This window comes from Oxyura jamaicensis, chromosome 8 (assembly GCF_011077185.1).
Source record: "Oxyura jamaicensis isolate SHBP4307 breed ruddy duck chromosome 8, BPBGC_Ojam_1.0, whole genome shotgun sequence".
NCBI classification, from domain to species: Eukaryota; Metazoa; Chordata; class Aves; order Anseriformes; family Anatidae; genus Oxyura; species Oxyura jamaicensis.
In genome coordinates this window covers 23,888,785-23,915,247 of record NC_048900.1, presented here as the reverse complement: position 1 = coordinate 23,915,247, position 26,463 = coordinate 23,888,785, and the positions used below count along the sequence as shown (strand labels likewise).

Below are 26,463 nucleotides of genomic sequence, written 5' to 3'. Positions count from 1 at the left end.
CACGGGACACATTTGAGCCATTGTCTTCTTTAGGAGGCAATTAAAAATACCCGCTGAGTTGCTTCCCCTTTCTACACCTGTACTATGAGATTGGAAAGAATATTTAAAGGCTTAAACCCCCTCAGATGGGGCCCGAAGTGAATTGTGGTAAAAGCAGCAGGAATGAGGCTGTTCTGGGGTACCACGTTTGTAAGCACTCTGGGAACACCTCAGCACCACAGCAGCTGGGGAAGGCCCTCAAGCGGTCACAGGCTCGTTAGGGAAGCACCCCATGAAATCAGCAGGGCAGTGGTGTTTGAGATCAGTGGCACACATCTGGCACAGGTGCCTAAACCAGGACGCAGGTGAAACTCGAGGATTCACCCAAAGACAAGGATAACAATAACTAAAAATAAAAAGCCGCAAAGCACTGCGGGAGGCGGCAGCGGCGCAGTGCACTGTGGGAGTGCCGGGCACCGCCTGAGGGCGGCTCCAGGCGGACGCGGCGCATGCGCAGGGGGAAGGCGGAAGCGCCGCTGTTGCCATGACAACGGCGTCCGGCCTGCGGCGCGCCTGAGGCCCAGCGGGCCGGGAGCCGCTGCCCCCCCCGGGCTCCATGGCACGGAAGGCGCTGCGCTGCGTCCTGCGGCTGGAGATCCGCGCGGTGAGTGCCCGGCCCCAGGAGGAGGAGAAGCCCGCGGGATGCGGGGGGAGCTGCCCGTGAGGGGCCGAGCCCACAGCAGCTCCGCGGGGAGGCTTCGGGCTCGTCGCGGGGGGAGCTGCCTCAGCCCCTGGGGATGGCCGGCCGGGAGGGGTGCTCCGGCACGGCGTGCTGGGCGGCTCGGCACCCGTTGGCTGCTGCCGGCCGGACGTGAGGCCTCCCGGCGGGCCGTGTGCTGCCGCAGTGCCTGGTGCCGAAAGGAGGAGGGGCTGCGGCGCCCCGCGGGAAGTTCAAGTGCAGGCACAGAAAGCACACGTTGGGAAACCGGCCCCGTTCGTGATGAGTTAACCACCGTTGTTCACTAACGTGTAGGGCTGCTCTAAACACAGCTCTGAGTTTCTCAATATAGGTTGTGAGGGTGTCATCCTAACAGTGTTTCTCTGCTGGGTTTGCATAATGCAGAGGCCTGTTTTTTTTTTCTTTTTTTTTTTTTTTTTGTTTTGTTTTGTTTTTGTTTTTCTGGAAAGCAGCAAGTACTCTTTCTTCTGTTCCTCCTCACGTGCCAGGAGAGATTACAGGGATGGTGTTCTCCCACAGCTGGGCTTCTTCACCTGCAAGGGATTTGTTACTCACCCTGCTCTCAGGCCTGCAAGTAATAGTGGAAGGGGACAGAACAAGAAACCCCAATTGCAGATCTGAGTGCCCCTTCCTGCATGTGGGTTGTTGAGCCATGTTCCAACTACACTAGATAACTTCTCTCAGGTAACCCTTTTAATAAGTGTATTTAGTCTGGTTTTTGGACCACGTATTTTGCCCTTTTTTCTCATTGGAGCCTCACTTCATACCTGTGAAAACTATCCAGCCTCCATTAATACCCTGCTCTTACACTCATGTCAACACTGGCTTTTTTTTTTTTTTTTTTTTCCCTACGCCAGTGTTTGCTCTATTGATGTATTTCATGGGCAGCAGTTCTGTCGTTTCACAATTCATCTTTACCAGATAAAGAGACCTGATTCTTTCAGTAGTATTTTGTATGGCAGGCTTACCAGTCTTCTGATCACCGTAGGGATGGGTGCTATTCTTCCACTTTGGGTTTGCTGATCAGGGTTAGAATTGAATTCAGCATTCCAGATGGGGTCTCACTGTTGCCTTAGATGATGTCAGGAGAAGTCCAAAATTCATCCTTTATATCTCAATGTCAGTCTCTTCACAGCTGCGCTATGGTTATTCTGTCATTTATTAACACACTTGCCTTCTCTTCAGCCAGCTTTGAAGATGAGCTCCCTGAGTAAAAGAAGAAACTGTTGTTAATACACAGTAGGTGTATCTCATTCCTGTTTCTGATTTTTTTCTATACCTTTTTCTCTACCACTGATGATTTCTTAATTTTAATTGGAAAATTTCATAAGCATAATCTGACTTCTTGTGCCAGGGTCGTTAAAATATTTAAAGACATGGATTGCAGGATGTACAGATGATCATTTTTCATAGTAACCCTCAACCTGATGCTTTCCAGTTTAGCCAGTTACTGATGCTATTCTTTGCCCAGTTCTGTACCACCTTAGGACTTTCACAGGCTCCTATCTTCTGCATCATAAGTAATAATTTGTCACATGGAACCATATTATGTTAGTGAGGTCCATTTAAATTACTTACCCTTTGCCCAGAATATAGGCTTTCCAGTAAATGTTGGGTTTTGCTTGACTCGTCTATTTTTATTAAACATGTGCTGCTGGGCTTTTTTTTTTTTTTTCTAGGCATGTTTTTCATCCATATACTTTATTCTTTACTTTTGTGTGTTTAAGTATTCTGATTGAGAGGGTTATAATTTTCCAGGTCTCTTTTTCTGCCTCACATGGGCCTTTCATTTGCTGCTTTTCAGTCAGATGGTGCTATCCTTGTTTTCATAACATGGGTTTTAGTTATATATCCAACGGAGCAAGAAATATTGCATTCTTTCAGAACCTGGGCTGCAGGTGATTCAGCTTCCCTATGGCTCCGTGGCCTAGGCACACTGGATCATTTCCATAATCTCATTCTTTACATTTTTTTTCTCCTATATTCAGTATCATGAAAACCAAGGAAAAATACTCAGTTGTGTTTGGGACATAATTTGTTAACTCTCACATCATGGTTGATTTTTAATCTTGCTTTTTCCTTTTTTGCTTTATTTATGAATAAAGTCCTATCTGTCTGGATTTCTGGTTAGTTTTCCTATTTTTTCCAATGTTCTGCATATTTCTATACCCTCTTGGAAATCCAACCACTTATGCCAAAAGTTCTGTCATATCTGTTTTTCCATTGCTTTAGGATACGTGTTCCAGATTGGTTTTGCTCCTTTTGGCATAATGAAATTCCAAGGTCTCTTTTCTATCTGAATGCACGAGTTCTTTGGTTTATTTCATTGCTAGTTTTCTTCATTTCTGAAAGGCTGCTCTTCTGAAATTGAAAACCTTAGTTAAAGACCTTATTTGGTTTATCCTGCCATTAATTTAAATTGAATAATTCATGATTGCTCAGACTGAGATTTCATTGTTGTTTGTTTTCTGAGACTAATGTTGGTGCCTACCTCTGCTGCTGGCATTTAGATTGCTCATGTAGCAACAGAATGAAATTCACATTATTCTTCATGTCATTGCTACTTGGAGAATTCACAAATGCAGCAGTGAAGTAGGTAAAGCTTTAAGCACTAAGATGAATTAATAGCACTGTGGATTACTGCCAGGTAAGGAGACTAAAATGGCATCTCTTCACGTTGAGAAGATTATTTTTGCAACTCAAAGACCAAAATGCTATTCTTTATGGAAGCTTGTGCTCTACAGAAGTTAATACTGTCTGTTGCCCTTCATACAGAACTCTTCCTGTGTGGTGGCAATGGGCTTTTAAAAACATTTGGGGGGGAACGGGACCTTTTTCATTGGTTGCAAGTGCATGCTACAGCTTTAGGACTGAGTGTAGAGGAAAAAAATATGTATGGGATTGTGTTGCGGTGGAATTTTGTTCCTTCCCGTGAGAGGAATTCAGTGATTTCTTGGTGGCAGTATGTGATGTCCCAGCACCAGGGATGCTACATGTTGCCTGTCCTTCTGGCAACTGCAGCAGAGAAGTCAGGGATAACACTGTCCCAGCCAGTTACCTTCACGAGTAGTCCTGCTCATTGGTTTTAAGATCAGTTAATTGCAGCACTGATATCCCTCCTGCTGAGCTGATCCATAGATAATGCTATTACGATTTTTATAACGATCACTCATCCTGCCTGAACAGTCTGCAGTCAGGTAAGAACTTCAGCTTGTCTCTTAAGTGTTCTGATGCTCCATGTACCACATATTACAAAACGAATTCCATGAACTGTGGGTGTATACGTGTCGTTCATTATTGGAGCTCCTTTAAAGTTTCATGAACATGTAGATTTGGTGTTTTAGCCTAGGCAATGGATTGTGCTCTTTTTCTCCATGATAATAGAAGTTTCTACATATGCTGATTTGTAAGAACTTCCTTTCTTCTATAGGATAGCCAGAATAAATGTCATCTAACTGCTGCTTGCAGTTTTATTACACCTGATGTCTTCAAACCTTTCACTTTTCATCTCAGAAAGTTGGCAAATACCAGTTGCCTTCTGTAAGGTGTGGAGTCCCGGCTAAAAAGAATTGTAAATTCAAGGGAAAAAGTCCCAGCCAAGCTAATAGGACATAAAATGTGTAGTTTAGGGGATCTTGCCTTGTATGAATGAAATCTCTCTTTCACTCGCTCCTACTAACACTTGCACCATGCTGTTTAATAATAGGCAGCCTGTTTCAATTGGGATGTCCGTTATTCTGGCACTTCTCAGATTTGAAGCCCTAACTTAATGGAGAGGAAACATTTCTTGTTTTTTGTTGCTGTGTAGTTGTTTTGCGTGTGTTTTTTTTTTTTTTTTCCCTTGGATATTTATGAGTAGAAACAACTTTTTTTAAGCTTACACTGTATAGTAATCTATAACACATTATAGATATTATTTCAGTTATTTTTTTCACTAGAGGCTGTTTTTTCTGCTGTTTATATAATTTTGTTTTATATCCATTAACAATGTCTCAAGTAAACATTCATTTGGGAGTAAGAGACTGTAACTAAAGCACTTATTTTAATTCCTGTCAATCTGTTCCTTTGTCTTTCTACCTTGCAATTGAAAGTCTGAACACTTTCTCTGGCAACCTTATGTTAGAAGAGACAACCTCATTTTTATTATACTGCTATAAAAAGTGAGCAGTAGAACTGAAGTGAAAGGTGACAATTCTTTGGCTGGGTAATAGAATAAAACCATGTGGCTTGGGAAAAATAGCAAATAGTTTTGCAGTGATTTGTGTACATCACTGCAGTGGAAATACAGGTAAGAATGTTTGATGCTCATCAGAGCTTTAAAAGCATACCAAATTCTTCTTACTCAAGGAATAAGAATGGCCCAAAGAAAGTCAAAATATTAGTGGCAATATCCGGCAGCCTAATGAGGAGTCTTCCCTGCCTTGTATACCCTCCAGGGTGGCCAGACTTCTCTTAAAAATCTGTGTGACTTCCCACAGTAATGGAACAACAGTTGCTTTTTCTCACTTACATATATAAATGGAAAGTTAACTTAATTGTAATATTGTGAATAAACTTTTTTGGTGGCTAGACAGAGCACGGAAATCTAAGCATGTAAATTTACCAGCTTCATTCTCTCAATGATTAGGCTAAAATTTTTATTATTTTTTTTTTGTCTCTGAATCATCTAGACTTCATTTTAGACTTCTGTCACTCTTTGTGTAGCATCTGATGTGACCCTTGATGACTAAATCATAGATAGTACCATTAAATAGATAGCACACACAGATTCATCTGGGATTGGGATACATACCAGTTTTAGATTTGGCTGAAGACCAATGGAACGTGTTTACAGTAAGAAGAATTTGGTCGTGGTTATTTTACAATGGTGACAATTTTTCCTTGTCAGTCTGTACAAATAGAACTGCTTTAGAAAAGAAATGTTTCCGCTCTAATTCATTATCACCTGACTCTCAGCAATCAACCATTTCAGCCTTGACCATTTTGTTTTTATCCTGAAAACAGCCATTACTTCTGTAACTAAAGTTCAGTTTTTTTTTAATGAATGTGTTACTATTACAGATAACTTGCCCTGGAGTGCAGCTGAAAGACAAAGAGGAACTCTATCTCAGTGTCTCTCTGCTTGGGCAGTACAAAAAAACTCGGTGCGTCCCTGCAGCTTTTCCACTTTTCTTTCAAGAAAGACTAGTGTTTGAAAAGGTAAGATAATGTCAAGTGCTGATACAAGGCAAATAAAACCCATCCCACACTCACAAAAACCCATTGCAGAACCCCCAAGTGCAAGTAGTCACATTGAGGATGGCATAGTATTATAGCTCCTGCTTCTCTTGAGCACAAAGGAGGTGTATGCCTCCTGTACCCACACAGTGACTCGAAAAATATGCATCCTGAAAATTTATAATATTTTATTTTTAGGTGTTTGCTCATTCTTACAGGAACTGTCCTTTTTTCAGTATCTTATTTCCTAGCATGGAAGGAACTAAATGTTGTTGTTTTAAAAACAATGGCAAGGCGTAAAACAAGGACGGTAAGATATGGGAGAGTCGATTTAATTCAGCAGAAAGATAGAATTGCAACTCAAGTCTTTTTGGTGACATCTTTCTCCCTTTCAGTTACTTCTTCATGGTCTGTCACCTGTATTCCCAGGTTAGTACTCTGACCTTATAATTTATAGTTGTTTGTCACGTATTCTGAGTCCCCACTTGCTTCATTATTAGTACCACAGGGATAATGAAACACAGAATCTTACAGATAGGATCTGGTTTCTTGACTACCTGTGCATAATAATACTTTGCCCTTTCTAGTTCTTTTCTTTTAAGCATCCCCTAGCACTGTGAAAACCAGACTGAGTAAACATCAGTGATACTCTTGTGATGTAGGTAATACAAAAACACTGATGATTTCGCCAACCACTGAAGAGTCAAAAAAAAATACAAAAATACTTCTTTAAAGGTAAACATCCCACAAACTACTTAAGAGAAATGCAGTGAACACTGTTTTGGCTGTAATTTAAGGGAACTCCGGGACACTTGAACTTAACTACTTACAAAAGAGCTGAACAAGAAAGCTGATAATAATAACAGTCTTCTTACAAATAGCTGTTGTGTAGTTCTAGGTGCTTGTGGGGTAGCAGTACTTTGGTATTTTTGAGTGTTTGGTATGTAGAACAGCAGAGAGATTTACACCACACTTTGAGCAGAGTTAGAGGGAAGCCTATTACCTGCTTAATATCCTCTGCAACTTTTTTTTTTCTTTTTCAGAAATTCTTCCCCTGTTCTTTGCCATCTGTTCACGTGTGGTTCAGGTTAAAAAAAAAATAAACTGAACGATATGCTGTATGTGAATAGTCACTCCCATGAAAATTAAGCTTCTATCAGAGTTCTAGTACATCCAGCAATTTACTTTTCTCTCTTGAAATTTTCACAGACAATATTTATTTCTGTGTTCAACTCTTCATAATGCCTCCTAATTTAAATATGGAGAGGTAACCCTGGAATGGCTAGAAAGCATATGACAAGAACTGCTAGCTTTCAATGAATTTGATCATGTGCTAAATGATAATTTCAGATTCCTTTCTTTTTCCAATGGGGATAGAACTCTTGGCAACCATCTGAAGCGGGGAAGAATATTGATTTTTATTTTTTTTTCTTCTTCCCCCAGAGGTCCATCTGGTGATTTTGACTGTGCTGTTATTTTTATTCATGTATGTATTTTTTTATTTATTTTCCAGACATTTGCTGATATAGTTGATCCTGCAGACCTTGTGAAGTTACTGGAATGTAGGTTCTGCTTTTTATGTATATTATGTGGTATGCATTTATGACACGCTTGTACAGTTTTTAAAGACGTTTTGGAGGTTTCAAGTATGTAATAGTTTTATCAGGGACCTGTTCTCTGAAAAGTTAGTGGGTAACCAATGTAGAATATCACATATTAAATAAAGTATTTACTTTTTATTATTATTATAATTATTTGCCTTTTTTAAAAAAGCTAGGACCCTAGCACTAGTGATTTTTCAAATTAGATTTGTTGTTAGTGCAGGCATGAGTTCTTGCTGTTTTTTGGATACTACTACCTTACCCAAAATGCTGTTAACTAAGAAAATGCCTCTAGAGCATATAGCTTTAGAACAGGAGAAGGGGTAAAAGTCCTAATTAGCAGAATGTCCAGCTGGTTATTCAGTCAGGTAATGGATTCCTCTGTCTGACAAGTTATATGATTATTTTTGAAATAATATGAGCATAAATCTTTGTTTTTTTTTTTTGTTTTTTTTTTTTGTAAAATGATTCTTTTTATATATATTTTTAAGAAAATGGATTGTACCTACAGTAAGCAGTCTTGGCACATGCGGAGCATAATGCGACAGAACTGACCCTAAGCTCCAGGAGTATGCTCCCTAATACATGAAGTTATCTGAAAAAGTTGTAATGCTTGCTTCATCTTCAAAAGCTATTTTCAAAGGACAAACTTGGCAGCAGATGGAACTTACCAAGTTCTTAGTCAAATTTAGAGTTGTCTTTTGTACTCTGCTAATGCCATTTTGTTCATCTGTAATACTTCACAAGCTGTTCTTAATTTTCTTATTGTTGGTGTTGCAGAAATAGTGTAACAGTGTACAGTGCTATTAAGGTTAAGTCAGTGAGTGCCAACTGTGTCCTGGGGTGCATCAAGCACAGCATCGCTAGCAGGGCAAGTGAAGTGATCGTCCCACTCTACTCTGTGCTGATGTGGCCTCACCTTGAGTACTGTGTGCAGTTCTGGGCACCACAGCACAAAAAGGACATTCAACTGTTGGAGAGTGCCCAGAGGAGGGTGACGAAGATGGTGAAGGGTCTGGAGGGGATGATGTATGAAGAGCAGCTGAGGTCACTGGGCCTGTTCAGCCTAGAGAAGAGGAGGCTGAGGGGGACCTCATCATGGTCTACAACTTCCTTGTGAGGGGAAGTGGAGAGGCGGGTGACCTATTCTCCATAAACACCAGTGACAGGACCCACAGGAATGGGGTGAAGCTGAGGCAGGGGAAGTTCAGACTAGATATCAGGAGGAGATTTTTCACTGAGAGGGTGGTTGCGCACTGGAACAGGCTCCCCAGTGAAGTAGTCACTGCACCAAGCAGTGTATACATTTAAGAAACATTTGGACTGTGCACTGTCACATGGTCTAAACTTTTGGGTAGCCCTGTGTGGTGCAAGGAGTTGGACTTGATGATCCTTATGAGTCCCTTCCAACTCGGAATATTCTATGATTCTATGAGTGTGTTTTTCTTATTTTTTGACAATGAAAATTACTTCTCATTTTAGTGTTTTGATTTTTTTTAACTCATAAAAAAAACTTTTTCTTCCTTTCTAGTTGACACAACAGTACTTGAACTAATACAGCTGGTTCCCCCAGGTATTGTATCAGTCTCTTCATAAATTATTCAGTTTAATAGGTGAATTTCCATGAGGACATTGCCCATTATAGCACAATCACTTTCTCCAACACACAAGCAACATAGAAAGCTCTCCAACAAATAGTCATCTGAATATAAAATGTTAATAAATCAAGAGGATCTCATTCTTGAAGGAGAGTAGTAACTGAATATTGAAATGTACCATACTCAAGCTTAGGAAAGTGATAATATTTTAAAAATGGAAAATAAACTGAAATCACCCAACACATCATGTATTAACTGCATCACAATTCACTTGCGAAGTGGCTGTCTGTGAAATTTCAGAGTGCATAATGGTGTTCTCAGAATGACACTTTTTTTCCCTTCCATCTTAATGGTGACCACTGGGAAAATTCTTATCCTCACTATAAGTATCAGAAGTCTCTTGGGATATGTGATGATAATAAATAGTGATTTGTCATACTTCTGTTATTGGTTTGTGTGATTATAAAAATCTATTTTAATGAAATTCAAGTATTCCCATGAATAATGTAAGTCTGCATTTTATTGGAAATAAAGTCAAGTTTGAAAGAGGACTCATTTGGAAACTGGTATTAAAAACACTCTGTTACTTGTCCTTAGTAGTTTCAAAGAAACAATTGTTTTTCTCAGGTGATTCATGAGTCTATTTATTCAAGCAAATGTACTGAATGTGGATTTTTGTAGGAGGGTAAAAGATCTTGTGTAAGTAATTTAATTTCAGGGGTCAGAGGTAAATGTTATACACCCCAGTGGAAGCTGGCAGAATGACTGTAATAGCACAACTTAAACTTCTTTATAATATGCAGTCATGGTTTTTCCATATATATATATATATATATATATACACACACACACATACAGTTTTTAAAGAAGAAAGTAACAAACCAGGATACTAAGAGAATCTTGAGGTACTGATGTTGATGTTGCTTGCGGTTCCTTCTGGCAACAATGCCAGTTTTCAATTTAAGAAGCATCAATGTTCTGTAACATGGAAAAAGTTTTTCAGAAGGGATTGGCTACCATTAATAAAACTACTAGTTTCTTCTCTGGCATGGAAAGTAAAAAAGGAAGAAAACCATTGAAGTATTTTTTGCCTTAAGAAAATGTTTGTGTATCTTAAAGAAGATTGCCTTAACAGCTCTGTATTTCTTTAAATAACAGCAAAACATACTTTCAGGCTAAGTTTCTGCACATTTCTGCTCCTGATTTAACTAGATGAGGTTATTTCCTAGCCTTGCTGCTAATTTTTAAAGAACAAAATTTATCTTAGTTCGAATATGTCTTGTGTGTGATGTCTGTATTACTATATTATAGCATTTTCTGTTTTCCAATTAAAGTATACATTTTCTTTTTAGTAGGAGAAATTCTAGCTACTTATGAAGAAAATACAAGAGACTTCCTGTTCCCTGACCCTAAGATTACCCGTCGGCACCATGGTTTAGATCGTGAGATTTTAATGAAGAGGTCCTCTTCTTTTACAGTGAGTGAATATCTGTGGATTGTATTTATGGTACAGTGTGTTTCACTAGAGAAACCCATTGAACTTCTTCAAATGAAAAGCGATTTCTTCTGACAGGTTTTGCCAGTTCAGGTGTTGAATGTACAAATCCACAGGTGCACTTCAGTGAATGTATATACATTTTTTTGAAATGCTTCAAAAAGCATTTAATGTGGAAAAGTTAGTTTGCAGTTGGTTTGCAGTGTGGTACCGTGGCATGTCTCTCTTTCAATTTAATCGACATTGCAGTTGGTAGTTGAAGGGCTGAAAGAGAAGAGGGAGACTTGGTATCAACTTCATGGTTCTCATTGGATAAACCATGTAACCCCCATTTCTTTTTAGCGTTTTGTTTCAGACCATTTTTTGTACTGTTTAGGGCAATGCCAGCCTCTACAGATTTATATAGTGCTATGCCATCTGACCTGTGGGCCTCCCCAAGGTCCAAAATCACTACTAAAATAGTAAGTGACTGAAATTTGGCTCAGTGTTGTATGATTGTTGTTCAATTCCAGAGCCTGTTCCTTAAGGTCTATCCATAACTGTTTAATCCACAGTTTTACAAAAGCTATGATAAATGACAACTAATTGGCAGAATGAGTGCAATGAATTAATGTTAATTTTTTGGAGATATGGGCTCAAGTACATATTAAATACCCTTTCATAGAGTTTAAGACTGAACATGATGTATCAGTGGAATACCTCAGGAAGGCACATCAAGGACGATGGAGGTGATGTAGGAGATGTTTTGGAATTTGTTTTGTATGTCTTATTTTGGTTAAGTTGTACTAGTGTAGTGGCAGGACATTTGTATTGGGACTCAGTTGCCTTGTCTGTTGTGATCGGATTAAAAATACGTTGTGGGGATGGGAGGAAGGCTGATTAAAGGTCATTGGTATCGTTTAACTGGTATAATCTTTCCCCTGCAACAGCAACCTGGAAATTGCCCTGTCACTTGCAATTAGAAGGGCTAATTTGGTGTCTAATGCTCTGCTGCATTTGAATGAATTAAGGCTATGATTTCGATACAAAACGTGTGGTTCTACAGCAAGCTTAAGCTGTCCCTGCAAAAAAAGCCATAGTTTTTAAGTCATAGTGTCTTATGAATGTTATAGGTGGCTCAAGGGAGAGGGTGAGACCACAGCAGCCTCCATTTATATGGGTTTTAAGTTGCCACAGCTCAGAACCCAGCTTTCAGTACTGCATCCTTATATCCTGCTGTTTATTCTTTCCTTTCCATTATTTCATCGTTCTTCTCTGGGTGCAACCACACTGTTCACCAGTTCAGGGAAGTAAGTGTTAAAAAATATTTATGTCAGTAAAACCACAGAAAAAGGATGGCCCTAAATACAAGCTATTTCCATTGTGGTTCTCTGTATGGCCACACAAACAGTTGTTCTGGTATTGTGAGTGAGGAGAAGTACCTTAAGAAGTTTCTGGTGTTGCAGCTTTACTCTCTTAAACTGAAAGCCTGTTCTGCAGAGCTTCTGCAACTATCATAGAGTAAATCTGAATGAACTTTTAAGCCTTTACTGAAGGCATGCTGGAGTTGTCTGTTATGTTTTCACTGTTTTTAAATGGCCTTTTGCTATACACTGTTCTTGGACAAGAATGTTGAAATTTGCTGTGTTAGTTACATAAGTGCTTTACACGATTCCTCTATTTTTGAATGGCATCTGTATTTTAAAAAGTTAGTGGGACATCCAAGATACCTGTTCCTGTTTTGTTTTCACATTGCTTATAGGCTGGTTTCTTCCTGGTTTTGAGAAAGAAAACAGATAATTTGGTAATTTAAAAAAAAAAAAAAAGTGGAATTGCCAAAATGGTTTTAGTTTTTTTTGAAAATTCAGCATAATGAATCTCTAGAAGCAGAGCCACTGGAGAAGTTAGTGTTTTGTTTTAATTGTGTTTTTTTTTGTTGGATTAAGTTATTTCTAACAAGTATTTTCTTGTTAGAAACTTGTATTTTCTAACAAAAAGGTGTCATCCTTTATCAGCTGTGAAAAGATGTGGTCAGAATCATTTCGATGTGCAGCTGAATGATAACACTGTAGTAGCTTTCAGATGCTGACTGATGAAAGACAGAAATGTCCTTCCATGTCCTCAGGAGTAGTGTAAATGAAATCCATCTCTGCCCTAAAATGAGGACTGCAGAAGCATCAGTTACTGTGTTCCATCTCCATCAAAGAAAATCAGAACAGTTTAAGAAAGGATTTTCACATACTGACCCCATTTTCGGGAATAATAAAGAAGCTGTGTTTGATGGAAGTGGAGGGAGGCTCTCAAAAAGTACTTGTGGCTCCTCTCCTTGGTTGCCAAATGGGATAGCAGTGAGAGGATTTTTACCTACAGAAGAAGTGCGGTCTCAAATGTCTCCATCTTCTAGTGTTCCCAAAGCTTTACTGGCAAGTATCTCCTGTCAGCACTGTAGTACTGAATGTAAATGCTAAACAAAAGGCAAGGTGTTAAACAAGACCCTGAGAACCAAAATCACTCATGTTATTTCTGTGCTAGTCAAGTTGTATTCTTCCCACATTAAAAGCTTATTTATGCCTAGCTGAGATGTTGAGTATTTTTGACTGACAGCTGTGCTTCAGAGGCACTTTGCTTCCCAATAAATTTGTCTTTTATTAAAAAAAAAAAAAAGAGGTAGCAACAGCAAGGTTACGGTTGTGGAGTTCAGATAGGCAGTGACAAGCAGTGTCTGATTAACACTGCTAATCTGCCAGTTGGAAGGAATCCCAAGTTGAGAGGATCAGAACTCCTCCAGAAATCTGGCACTTGGCTGATAATGTCTCTGGCTAAATGTCTTATGAGGCTTACAAACACAATACGCGTACAAGACATGCCTCGAGTTATCTCTCCTGGTCCAGTGCTGCCCAGCTGAGGCTTTAGCTGGCTCTTCTGTATTTCTCTGCAACCCTTGCCTTTCAGAATATGTTTCTGCCTCAACTGGTGGTGACTTCTTAAAGACGTTCTTATCTCCATTCCCCACCTTCATGCAGTATTTGCTATGTTACTTAAAACATTTCTATTCAGTTCCACTAGCTTTCATTAGCATACCAGTATAAGACCTTTTGTTATGTACATGTATACTTTTTAAGCTACGGACTTGTCTTCATGCTCCTTACAGTTAAAAGCACTTACTAAGTTTGCTTTGCAACTTGGTTCTCCTAAATATAAACTGCTTTTACAGTTTTCCTGTGATCAAGTTAAAAGTATATCCATGTTACATCTGTTTAATGACTGGTACAGGAAGACTGGTAAGTCTGCTCAGGGCTGCAAGCACCGCTAAGCCAGTGGAAGAGGAACACGTGCCCAAAACTTTCTAACTGGACTTTCATTTACAGATGTGTTTGGGGCTATGGAACAGCCTTTGCATATTCTGAATATCTTTCAGCAATTCCCAGTTTGGGAATTGTAGAAAACCTTCTGTATTTCGTTAGCTACGTTACTAAGTTAGCATAAGTTACCTATCCATTCCTGTGTGTGAGTGCCATTCTGTATTTCTTCTTCACAAACCATTTCTTTGAAGAAACTGTGGTTTTGTGTGATTTTTAATTAGGAGCATGTAACAATTCTCTATTCATTCTCGTTCTCTGTAAGAGAAAAGCAGTAGGTGCTCTGTGTTGCTTTTTATAGAAGACTTACTAATTCTGATGTGTCCTTTTTTAAACTGTTGATAACACTTGACAATTCATTAGTAATAAAAATGAGTTGATTAAAGACGATCAGCTTTAAAATCTCTTTTAAATGCCATAACTTGACTTGATTGAATCCTGGACTCTGCTAAATGATGTGACTGAGCTTTCTTGGCATTTTTGTCATTTTATTTCCATAAACTAACCTGAGATCATATTCTCTTATGGGAAATCAGTGTGTGTTTAGACAGGTGGTAGGGAATAGTTTGGTTCAGCAGTAGCCTTCACACATGAAGTTCCTGCTAATTCTCAAGTGTGGGATGTGGTCACTAAAGGACCGTCCCCTTTCTTTGTTTCTCAGTAACTGTGAGTTCAGATGAAAAAATGCCCCTGTACACAGGTGCCTGGGGACACACAGCAAGCTCTCTTTGTGTTGAATGAAGAGCAGGGTGGGAAGTTCTAGGGAGACTTAAATTCCACTTTGTTTCTACAGAGCTGTGCAAGATGTGCCTAGATGATTCTTGCTTCTTTCTAGAATGCATGGCCTTTATTTCTTATGTGTGTTTTTCAGTGTTGCTGCTTTGGAACATAACACTTGTATGTCAAAATCTTTGCTATTTTTGCCTAGTAAATTTTGTATACATTGGCTACTTCTAGAGAAATTTAGCAGGAAGTTGGGCTCTCAAAGGTATTACGTACCTAGATATGGCTGCAGTAAAAGAAGATGAGTTGAACAGACTATTAGCCATAAAAAGGCTCAGGGACCTGCTGGCCCATTAGTATGTGTGCTGGTTGACCAGGAGGTTGGATCCCATAGAATCTAAACTGTTCAAACTGGGGCTGTCTCTTGCCAGCCATGAGCTGAGAAGAGATTAATAAGAAGTAGAACATGGGAGGAAATCCAGAGAAATCAGAGTTGCTCTGAGGGTTACAGAATAAAAGGGACTCTTAATGGTACTGTTACAAATGAATAATTATTTGCAATGTAACTGACTAATTTTCAAAATATTTTTACAGAAAAAAAAGCACAATTGAGGCTATTTATAAATAAGTTTCCAAAGTTAGCAATAATGAAACTTCTAGAGCATGACTGGAATTTTTATTGATGCTATATAGCATGGCATGAAAAATCTTTAAAAGTGCTTTTGACAAAAAAATGTATTGAAATAAAAGTCAGACCTTAATTGTTGTACGAAAGCAATATAATCATCTGTAATTGAATTGTCAGAAATGCAAATGTTAGCATCTTGACATTTACCATTGCTGTTCTGTCTTTTCTAATTATCTTTATTAAAGGCTGAAATTAACAAAGGAAATGGCTGAAAATTAGGAATGGTTTGTTACATTAGGTGACATTTACTACTTTGATACCCTTTATCTTCAGTTGGAGCTTGATGTTCAATTATTGTCTCTCTTCTAGGGAATTGCACCAAAATTGAGATTTTCTACGAGCTCCCTTATTACAGAAAGTCTGTTAAGCTCAGGAAGGAGTCACATACAGGTTAGCATAATTTAATTGTTTGCAATTTAATTTCTAGATTTAATATTGATAGCCTTAGTTCCAATTTTTGCATGTGCTGTTCACTTCGAACTTTTCTCATTCTTTTGTTGTGGTTAAAGCAGTTGTCATGGGTGCTTGACAACTTGATTAAATTTTTAATCAAGTATGAGTAAAGAGTGGGTTTGGTGCATGACAGTAAATGTTGAGAGTTCCCCGAATCTGAAACAATTATCAGCTGCTATGTTCTGTGATCAGCTGAAGTGTCAATCCCTGGTGAATTTGTAGGTGGGAAGATGCCTCCTTACCGTTTCTTACTGACACTTAAAATTAAGATGGGACAATGAAAGCTAGGTGAAGTCAGAGAAGGTACATTATCAAAAACAAACCAATTAATTTAATTGTTTTTCATAACAATATCAGTAACAGCAATGGAAATGAAGATTTCTATTGAAAAGGCTTCACCAATATTAATCTGTAAATGCTTCTTCTGCAACAAGTGAAATTAAAGGCAAAGTAGCAGAAGAGACTGGGGAAAAAAAAACACTCGGTGTTTGTTCATTTGGTAGCACTCTTCTCTGGTCTCACTTGTTTGTGTTTTTGTTGGGTTTCCTGAGACAGACTGTCACACAAAGTCACTGTCACTGGATTATTGAGAAATCGTGCAGCATCATTAAAGCAGAATGGTTGTTCGGAAGGTGTGTGCAAAAAGCACAAGGTGACTTTGACCCATTTGTGGCATTGCTAATTACTGAGAAGTTTCTTCCAATTCTATCAAAAAAAACATTGAGACACGTAAAGGATTAAAAAATCAGTGAAAATTGGCACTGACAGAAAACTAACCTTGTTGAAGGTAAAGGGCAGCTTGATTTATAACTAAAAAGTCTCTTTAAACGTATTTAATGTTACAAAAGGCACATCAAATTTGCACGTGTTGCAGTGAGGGTGTAGAGAATAAGCCAGAAAAAGCACAGTCGACTTCTGTTGAAATTAATCTCTGAGAATTAGGTCCATTTTTGTTTGGGCTGGTTTCATACTCTGGCTCACTACTAGCTGCAGAAGTGCTGGTACAGGCATGAGAAAGACAGGGGAGTGAATTGCCAGTGTGATGCCATATTCAAACTATGTTGATACAAAACAAACACACAACTTCATCATTAGATGAGAAGGAAAGACACAAGGACGTGGACGTTTTGCTCTTGGGTTTTTCTGAACTGAGGCAGTACATGCAATGTTCAGATTTAAGAATAGTGTCAATTTCCTCAAGCTCGAAAAGGAATTTCTATCCAAAACAACAAAAAAATGCTGTTGCTATTCTCTTATTTTTGAGCTTTTGTAACGTGTGATTTGGGGCAAAATTTAATCAAAAAGCCTAATTATCCCAAAAAGCCTAATGATCCATATTGTGGTATGTTAAAACATGCTGCTATGATGTAGTCTACTAAGAGTTGCATAGTCTAGAGTTCCTTGACCTATAAAGCTTCTAGAGTAATTGAAAGTTCATTTAATGCCAAGAATTACGAAGGAATGATGATGTATTTCAACCAAAACTTCAATACTTGACTGAATTTCCCAGAATTTGTTCTCCAGCTTTCCCTTATTCTGTTGTATGTGAATATTTTAAAAGCAGTATCAACTCAAAGGTAAACTTCTAAGGCAGTATTTGATAATGGTGTGATTTTATAAATCTTGGCCTTAAAAAAAAAAAAAAAAAAAGGCGTATTTTGGATGTAAACTCCCAGCCAGACAAATAAACAGCTGTTTTGCCACCCCTTTTGTAAAAGTATTCACATCATTTAAGACAATATTTGGAAGATGGTCTTTAAAGATATTTGTTTTGTTTTACTAAACACATCTTCTTGATTATAACTCTTTAAAGAACTAATAAATTCACCGTGATCCATGAAAATATAAATTTCAAAGTGATTACACTTGTGGATTTTTAGGCAACTCTAAATTAATATAATTTAAGGTATTAAGCAGTTGTATTTTCATGTATATACTTTAAAGGACAAGAATTTTAAAAGATATTTTTTAAAAAAAAAAAGTGTTAGATGAAAAAATGCTTCAAAACTGCATGTCCAATGCAGGTAAAGTTTGTGTTAACTGAACTTGCTACCAAATTCAATTTGATTTTTTTTTTACAGTCTCTATATACTAACCCTGTGAGCAAGTTAATTGAGTAAGTATTAGACACTTAAACATCACTACATGTTGGGAGTTAAGGTGATTTTAACCTTTTTTTGATGTTACACAAAACTGTAAATACACTGTTGCTTTTTATATTGCTGTTTGATTATAGTTTTCTGAGAGGAACTTCAGCTGACATAGCATCTATTTCTGTTACAATTATTAGTTCCCTCTTCCTGTTATTGTCAGAGATCTTGGTTCTGCATGTTGTCAAACCAGGTAATTTCTCTTTTTCCATTTAGGATGATTTGAATTGGGCACCTCACTCAACCCCAAATGGAAAATTGCAAACAAAGTTACCAAAGAAAATCACACTTTCACCTGAGAAAAGCAGGCACAGCATAGTGACAAAGAACTACGAGCAGCCTACGATAGCTTCTAAGTCACGTTCTCCATCTCCGTACACAAAAAGACGAATGTGTGAGCTATCAGAAGAAGCTAGGCAACGGCTGGCCCATTTAAACCTTGGTCCTTACGAATTCAGAAGAGAAACTGATAAACCTCCATTTGTAGTTAGACGGGTTTGTATTCTCTATGAAGTGCTTCTAGCTTAAGCTGTGATCAAATATTGTTCTTTCCCTAAATACTGCTCCAAAAATTCATTCATGTCTTAGTTTAGATGAATAGTTTTTCCTCTCTTTACCAGTCTGTCATGTGGTCATTTAAATATAGAATTAACTAAAATAAAATTTCTTTTATCTGTGTTAGTAATAGACAAAGATCAAATTCTTTCATGAATATCCTGGTTAAATTCTCTGAGGCCCCGTTTCTTTTCTTCCAGCGCACTAGACAGGATAATAGCTGTATAAATTCAACTTGGAAGTAATTGATATTAGTATTAAAAAATCCTGAATAAGATTTTAAAGAAAGAGTGTCTAGTCACATTATGAACATTTACACTGCCTCTCTTTCAACTTTGTTGGCATTCTATGATCTTTGAAATACTTCCTTTGCTCAAACCTACATCTATAGTACTTTACTTAAAGTTAATAACCACCTGCATTTAGCACCTGCATGAGAAATTTTTACCAAGTGTACGTGGAAAAATCATTCTGAAATTAAGTAGTTATTTAAAGAAACTGTGTTAAAGTGATTTACTACTAGGGGTCCAGATTGCTCAGACTCTTGGATGATTGTATTCTCCTATAAATTGGTTTTTATCTCTTGTTACAACTGCAACAATCCTCTATTTTTAGAATACCACCTAGAATGTGTAGGGGCAGAGACAGACACTCTGTGCTGTGACATTGTGATTTGTCTACAATTTTGGACACTTGTCACAGCCATTGAGTATTTAATTCAATTTGGTCCTCACATTATTTCATTTTTCTAGTTTATGTACAGATAGTATCAGCTTGTCAAATTCTAGAATTCTTCCCCAAGTTTTCTTCTACTTGTAGGTACCTTTTAGAAATTCAGATTAACCTTAATAAGCCATTAATTATTCATCAACCTCCTGTTTCTCTCTCCCTCTCTCTGATATTTTTCTTTTAACTCCTGTTAATCAATTCTTCTGGTTTTTGATCTATAGGTGAAGTTCACAGTTTAATTAAAGCACCTGTAAACACTGATTATTGATTTTGGTTGCTCTGTTGTGTTTGTACAAAAAGGAAAAATCTTGTCTCTTAATGTACCATATCCTGACTGTCGTGGCCTTTCTAGATTGAGAATGCTACTTTTAGGGCATCTTTACTGCTTAGATCTCTTTTGGCTTGGAGATTTTGCATTGCATGAAGGTTAAAATTAAATTATGTTAAAGTGTAACTCTTTTAATTAGGAAGAGTAGCACTTTGAGATCTGAACTGTTTGGAATAAATATGTGATACGAAGTATTATTTAAAAACATTATAGGCGTTATAGATGAAGGAAAAACTGCATTTTTTTCCTTTTGAACAACATGACATTGAGTGTTCTGGACCTTTCTAGCACTGTTTTTGTTTATGTGCAATAATGCTAATCATATAACATGAACAAAATGTTATGAAAATATTTTAAAATAGTATTTGATTAAGAGTAAATGCCTTCAGAAAGGACTACATATGCTCTTTTGAACATAAATAATACAAAATATCTATATAGATTGAACTGTTCGATACTGTACATTTTAACAGTAGTTTTGCCGCAGGTAGAACAACCAAGTCCTGGTATTGAACTTCATGCCTGGTGTACCCTGCGAGAAAGCACAATACGAGCCTGGTCCAAGGTAACGCATGGTCAGTATTTAGTACTATATTTCTAATTAAAGCTTTTACTTTCTCCAGTAGACTAGTAGGTTTTTGGTTTTGTTTTTTTAGTCCTCTACAGTCTGTAATAGAGAAAAAACTGTTCCTTCTTCCTAGGAATAGCAAGAATAGTGAATAATCCTACTGCTTCAAAAGCAGGTTTTGCATATTTCTTTACCTTGTGAAACTTGGAATAGTTCTACATGATAAAAAACCAGGAGTGGAAAATACCGAAGTCCAGGCAGATGCTCTGTTCCACTTCACCTGTTTTGATTAGTTGCACAGAGAGGAGCAAATCTGCACCTCAGTCAGTAGGTGTGTTGGTCAGGCTTGGAATATTGATTGTTTTGAAGTTTGTGGGCTATGTTACTCCAAAAATGAATAATGTTTCTATTGACAGAATTTGTGAGTAGTGGATTAGTGACATGCAATTATTAATGAGCATCCAGGATACACTTGTCTATAGGCTTTGACACTCATTGATAGCAGTAACTGAGGGTTTCATAAAGGGTACAGGACAAGAAAATTAAGGAAGTATGCTAGCGTTTGATAATATTGCACGTGTATGGCAATATGGAGATTTTAATGAGTCTCATCAGTATTTGTTTGCTTTGTCTCACTTTTATTGTGCCTCCTTGATAATTATGAATAGTTGTATAGCAAATCATTTTGAACTTACTTTACATTTGCTCTTTGCAGTAGCACCAGGTGCAGGATTTTAAAGGCTTCACATTCCCTTTGGAATGAACCTATCAATCTGTAGCAGCTAGATAATATAACAGACCTATTATCATCTGGTACCATTATGTACTTACAAAATGAGTTGGTGGTCTTTGGCTACTGGTTAGGAGAATGAAGTCTACTTCACTGCTAGTATATGGATGGTTGAATGATCACCTTCTGGGATTCATCTTTTTTCTTTCTCCAGATCCTTCTCTTCTCGGCAGCTACAAACCCAAGAGAGCCCAAGTGAGTACTCTGAGATGCTATTGTTTACAAACTGTTTTTCTGGGGAAGCCCTGAGTGAGAAAGATTGTCCTACCTGTAGGTATTTTTGAAACTTTATTTACTGTACTATCAAACACAAGACAAAGGACATCTAAAATCTGGTATAACTCAGTTTAGCTCTGCTGATGGATTATTTACAAATAGAAATGTGAAACTTAATGCTCTGTAAGATATCCATGCCTATCGGTACCAGACTTACTTTTCCTTGCTATTAAGGCTTGTGTCAAGACTGTAGAAGAGACTTTAAAGGCAACTTACATTTCCCTTCATGGTCATTCTGAGAGGAAACGTTTTCAGAAGAGTGCAAAAGTAGCACTAGTACAAGTGCCAAACTGTTCTGTCATTTCACTTTTTTTTTTTTTAAGATACTAGCTGTTTTGTGTATTAAGTGGATCTGAAGATAATGTCAGAGTACCTTTGTCTTTGTTGTAAAATAAGGTAACCTATAGAGACTTTTTAGGTTAAGAGGAGCTACGAAAAGAGTACCTCAAAGTGAAGAGTGCGTAGAAGATTAATAGGTAGGCTAAGAACAAGGGGTCACAAACTGAGGAGAGGTCTGAGGCTTGTGTGGTTTAAACTCCCAGGCATTGCTGACTCTGGTCCTGGGAGAGGTGAGCCTTCAAACTGTGCAGTCAGAAAAAGATGACAGAAGGCCTGTTCCACGGGACTTTGCCATAATATGGTGTGTGAAATGGGGATGCGTACTATTCCCCAGCAGGTAGATACTACTGCGTATATGGGAAGTGTGTAACACTGGTTTTAAAAACAAAATTGAACATCTTGATACTTATAAATTTTAGCAAGGTTTGGTGGTGTGTTTTTTTTTTCATTTTTTTTTCCTTGTTGTTTTAATAGGCAAAACCTACCCATGGAAAAGACTGTGACAGCTCATCTGACATTTGCATTGAAGATGTGATCTTGGGTCCACCTAACAGACAGTCCCGTTCTGCTGGTTCTTTAGTGCGTTCAGCACCTTCAGCGTTTCAGAAGCATTCTCCAAGTTCGGTGCTAAATCGATCTTCTCTAAGGGAAAGGTAATGACTTGTTTTTGTTTGTGAAATTCTGGAATCATTAACAAGAGCAGATGATAACAGTACTTGCATGACTATAGGTTTTATGTTTGGAGGATACAGGCTGAAGAGACAGGAAATCTTTCCCCATCAACTATCTTGTTTGACTTTTCCTCAGGACCTGTGTTTGCCATCACTTCTGTACTTAATGAATACCATATGAAGTTTATGGCAATGAAAAGGATCTTTGTCGCTGTTGCTAACCCTCTCTGAAGCAATAAAGCCCCAGCTTTCGTGCCCCGTATGTCCATCATAATAAATAAACAGAGAATATTTAATTATTGTTTAAGGAAGAATTAGACTATTGGGAATATAAATATAGATGCATGTCAAGCAGCATGTTTTGGATGTATTTGGAAACCTTTTTCCCTTCTGTCTTGCTTACCCTGCTGTTTGTAAGTATATATTTGTGGCTGGTCTGTAGTCAGACGTGTGACCAGTTTTAGTAACATGCTTGGATTAGCGTTAATCTAGTCAGTCCATTATTTTCTAATCTTGCTGTTTTATTGACATCCTAATATTTTTGTTCTGTTTTCTTTTAAGCTGAAGTGTGGGCCTCTGTAGCAATTCCATGTATATTAATTTCTATATATTTATTTTTCCCCTTTTTAGTCCTCCACTGACAGCTTCTAATATCCCATAGTTTGCTGGATTCCAGTCCCGAGGTTAATACTTTGGGCAAGTATAGCTGTTCCAGTGTCTCATGAGGGTGGGACAGAAGAAATGTGAACAAGCAACAGCTTGTTCATGTTTAAGTCCTCTAATCCTTCAAGGAGAGTAGTCCCTACTTCCCACTGAGTAGAATGTGACCTTGGTACATGATGTTCTACTGTACGTTCAGCTTAATAAGTTACTGGGTGGCTTTCTGGTAGCAGTACATATACAGTATATATAGTTTTGTATACAAAGCTGGGCCTGAATAACGAAGTACATAAAATAACTTGAAGAATCTGAGGATCAAACTGATGTGCTGTCCTAAATTCTGAAGTGTTTCTCTGAGGAGAAACGACTTGGAGATGTACTTCGGCAGCTAGTTCACACTTGTTCCAAGCTCTTTCCTCCTTGTTGCTATTGGTACCTCGCTTAGTGAATGCTCAAAGGGTGCATTTTCTAGCCTACATGTGACCTAATGCTTTTTTTTTCCAAAATGGAAAAAATGTCTGTTCTCTCTTTAAAATAAAAATGACAGATGGCAGGGGGCATTGAATTTTTAATACTCATAAAGATTAAGTTGGTGTTTTAACATCATCTTCTGCTTGAAAACTGGCTTGTTTGTTGTTCTGTGTAATAGTGTTTCTGGTGAACTGTTATGCAGAGATTAGGATGTGTCTGGGATTTTGAGGAGGGTTTTTCTTCTGTCATGTTGTCTACCTCCCCTCTGTCATTGTGCATTAGTTGCCTGTGTCTGGGAGAGAGATTGTAATGGTGATTTTTTTCTTTAATGTGGTATGAATCTTTTTTTTTTTTAATTTGAATGGACTATATTTAAAGCTGACAGAGTCCTTTGTATTGATATCAAGAAAGTATTGTGTGCCGTGAGCTGCTGTTACATGCATAGTAACTTAGTCATCTGCCAAATAATCTTAAAAATGTCTGAACATTCTTGCTCTTTCTCATTACCAGCCCCTCTCCAGAAGAGATTTGTGATCTTGTGAAGTTGTTTTTTCTTATTATTAGAACAAATGCTCTCAGCTCTTCAAGGATGTAACATCTTTTCATGTGAGCATTTACTTTTGTCATCAAAAAAAAATCAAAATAAGGAAGTAAAGGGCACAGTCTAAAAAATTTGATCTTTGTGTCCATGCTGCTGAGATAACGATGGATGTAGCTGACTGTATACAGACTTGTAGCTGGAGTGACAAGCAAGGATCAGAGGTCAGTGTTTGGAAATGCATGCAAATATTGCTGTTCAGATCATAGAAATACAGAGAAAATCAGTGCTACTGAAACGATAGCAGTGTTAGTGTATTTGTGAGAATAGTCTTATCTCACAGTGATTTGGGGTTTATTTCTTCAATTTTATTTTGAATTGCAAAGACAAAGAGCTTAGCATATGCAAACTATTTTTTAATGCTGATCAACCCATAGTATAAAACTTGACTCCACACCCCCACCTTTATTTCCTTTTTTTCTCCTCCGTTTTTAAAAGGAAGTGGTATGAAGTGCGTGTCTGCCATCTTGGGAGCACTTCCCCAGAACACTGAATAGTCACTAACTCATCGTGATACCTTTCAGTGATACAGAAATTTGGATCTTGCATAAGGTCTTGTGAACACTTTTGAATCCTTTGTAGCAGTTTCCATTCCCTTTCTGTGAGCCTGCTAGACAGACCACAAACCAATCCTCTTGCCTCTTCCACTGGATGTGAACCAGAAGTAGAACTATAAACAGTTCTATTGTTGGACAAGGCAGCCAAGTTTTGAATATTTATTTTTCATATTTTATTTTTACATTTTTGTTATTTATGTCACCTAAGGAAATCACTTACTGTGTTGCATTGCACACTGACTAATCAGAGCAATACAGCTGTGCAACTACACTTTCTATTTTGATTCTACCTCCTCTGCAGAGCAATGATACATGCCTGCTCTTTAGTTCCTGTCCATGACGTCTGGCCAGCTTCAATCAATGCAGTTAATATTGCTTGCCCCCGCAGACTGGTTGGTTGTGCATAAATAAGTATCCTATATGCTTTGTGAAAGAGCATTAGGGCTGTGTTCTCTCAATGCTGTTGCAGGAAAGGAGAATTCAACTTCAGTCCTTGTTTTCATTGTGCATGTATATTCTTATGCACTCCTAGAAGAGATTGTGTTTTTCTTTGGGACTTCCAAGCTAAGCCTTCCTTGCAGTGCTGAAATCTGCAGCAAAACACAAAGCTGAAGTCATCTTCTGTAAAGAAAAGAAACAGTGATGTGGATTCTGTAAGCTAATGACAGAAGTCCTCTAATGGAGCTATCTCTGCTGGCACAAGAGAAATCCTATTCACAAGACACTACACCAATCAGAGCAGTATTTGACCATTTCTGTTAGGTTGAGAGGCAAAGCTGCTACTTATGTGTTTGGGATCAATGGGTTCTTTTTCCTACTCTGGACATGGTAGGCTTTTGATTTTAGTTTTTATTATTGATTTGAGGAGTAATCGCTTCTAGAGTTAAGTCCATCCCCATGTCTTTTTTATGTTCTCCTGGTTGTACTGCTGAAATGTGATCTTACCTCCTATAAAATTTAACAGAAATCTAAGTTCTGTTTGAAGTAAGGCAGGTTAACTGCGAATCAGATACCCTTCCGTAATATTCCTGTATTGCTTTACTACCATCTTTTTGTATTATCTTTTTCCGAGTGCTAGGGAAATATCAGCATGAGGTTAGATATTACTAATGAAAGACTAGATTCTATGTGAAGTCCTTGAAAATTCCAGTTATCAGAAGCTTTGGCTTCAAAGATCTTGAAATGTCACCCAAGGATCTTGGTTACTAGTTGTGTCACATAGCAAAATCCAGACCACAGGTAGTTCACCTAATATTTTAGAAAGTGGAATGCATCCAAAGACAGGGTTAACTTCTGTGAGAATACACGTTTAAGTTCTGAGAACTTCCTACTACAAAGCGGAACGCAAAAAAAAATCAGCAGACTTTTCAGAAAAAAAGCCTTGCTCTAGGGAGATACTGCAATAGGTTTCCTATCTTGTTTTAGCTATTTAAATCTAATTATTTTGGAATTTCATTTGGTAGTAAGGTGGTTCTTGAATCTTCTGTGTTTATCATTCTCACCTCTTGAGGAAGTTTACTTCTCTAAGTTGATCTCCAGAAGCAGCACTTGAAGTAATCAGTTAGTTTGTACCATAGTCTGCAAAGACTGAGGTAGTGCATAAGCCTTGTTTTGTATTTTTGACCAGCTTCTCTACTACTTGTCATCTTCATTGGTTGATTTTGCAGCAGCAGTAGGTAAATTTGAAAGTGATTGCTGTCAAAGCCTTTTTGTGTATAAATGAATAAATTCAGAGAAGATAGCGTAATCTGATAGCTTCCGAAGAGTACAAGAAAGTGCTGACCAGTTCTGACATGCTAAACATTTAGTGCAAGAATGACTTGAACTTCTGTTGGGGAACTACTCAGTTAGATATTGGGCCTTCCTTGAAATCTCAGAAGCTTTCTACCCCTTGGGATTCATGTTATACATGAGGATGATTTATTCTGCCTTAGTTTTAA

The 26,463-nt window shown here is 37.9% G+C and overlaps 1 protein-coding gene across 3 annotated transcripts in view; it reads left to right on the top strand.

Annotated features, from left to right (window-relative positions):
- The first annotated feature begins 474 nt into the window (after positions 1 to 474).
- Positions 475 to 26,463, top strand: part of SPATA6 (spermatogenesis associated 6) — a 43,404-nt gene continuing 17,415 nt past the window's right edge. For 2 of the 3 annotated variants that reach the window (XR_004752857.1, XM_035333242.1), the window contains exons 1-10: positions 475 to 643; positions 5,780 to 5,917; positions 7,449 to 7,497; positions 9,068 to 9,109; positions 10,487 to 10,611; positions 15,688 to 15,768; positions 18,198 to 18,476; positions 20,081 to 20,168; positions 21,106 to 21,146; positions 22,041 to 22,219. Coding sequence is in view for 2 of the 3 variants with exons in the window: in XM_035333242.1 (XP_035189133.1) it covers positions 596 to 643; positions 5,780 to 5,917; positions 7,449 to 7,497; positions 9,068 to 9,109; positions 10,487 to 10,611; positions 15,688 to 15,768; positions 18,198 to 18,476; positions 20,081 to 20,168; positions 21,106 to 21,146; positions 22,041 to 22,219 (1,070 nt within the window). In the remaining variant the exon portion in view is untranslated. The remainder of the gene's footprint in view (positions 644 to 5,779; positions 5,918 to 7,448; positions 7,498 to 9,067; positions 9,110 to 10,486; positions 10,612 to 15,687; positions 15,769 to 18,197; positions 18,477 to 20,080; positions 20,169 to 21,105; positions 21,147 to 22,040; positions 22,220 to 26,463) is intronic. The other variant, XM_035333243.1, reaches the window with a different exon arrangement.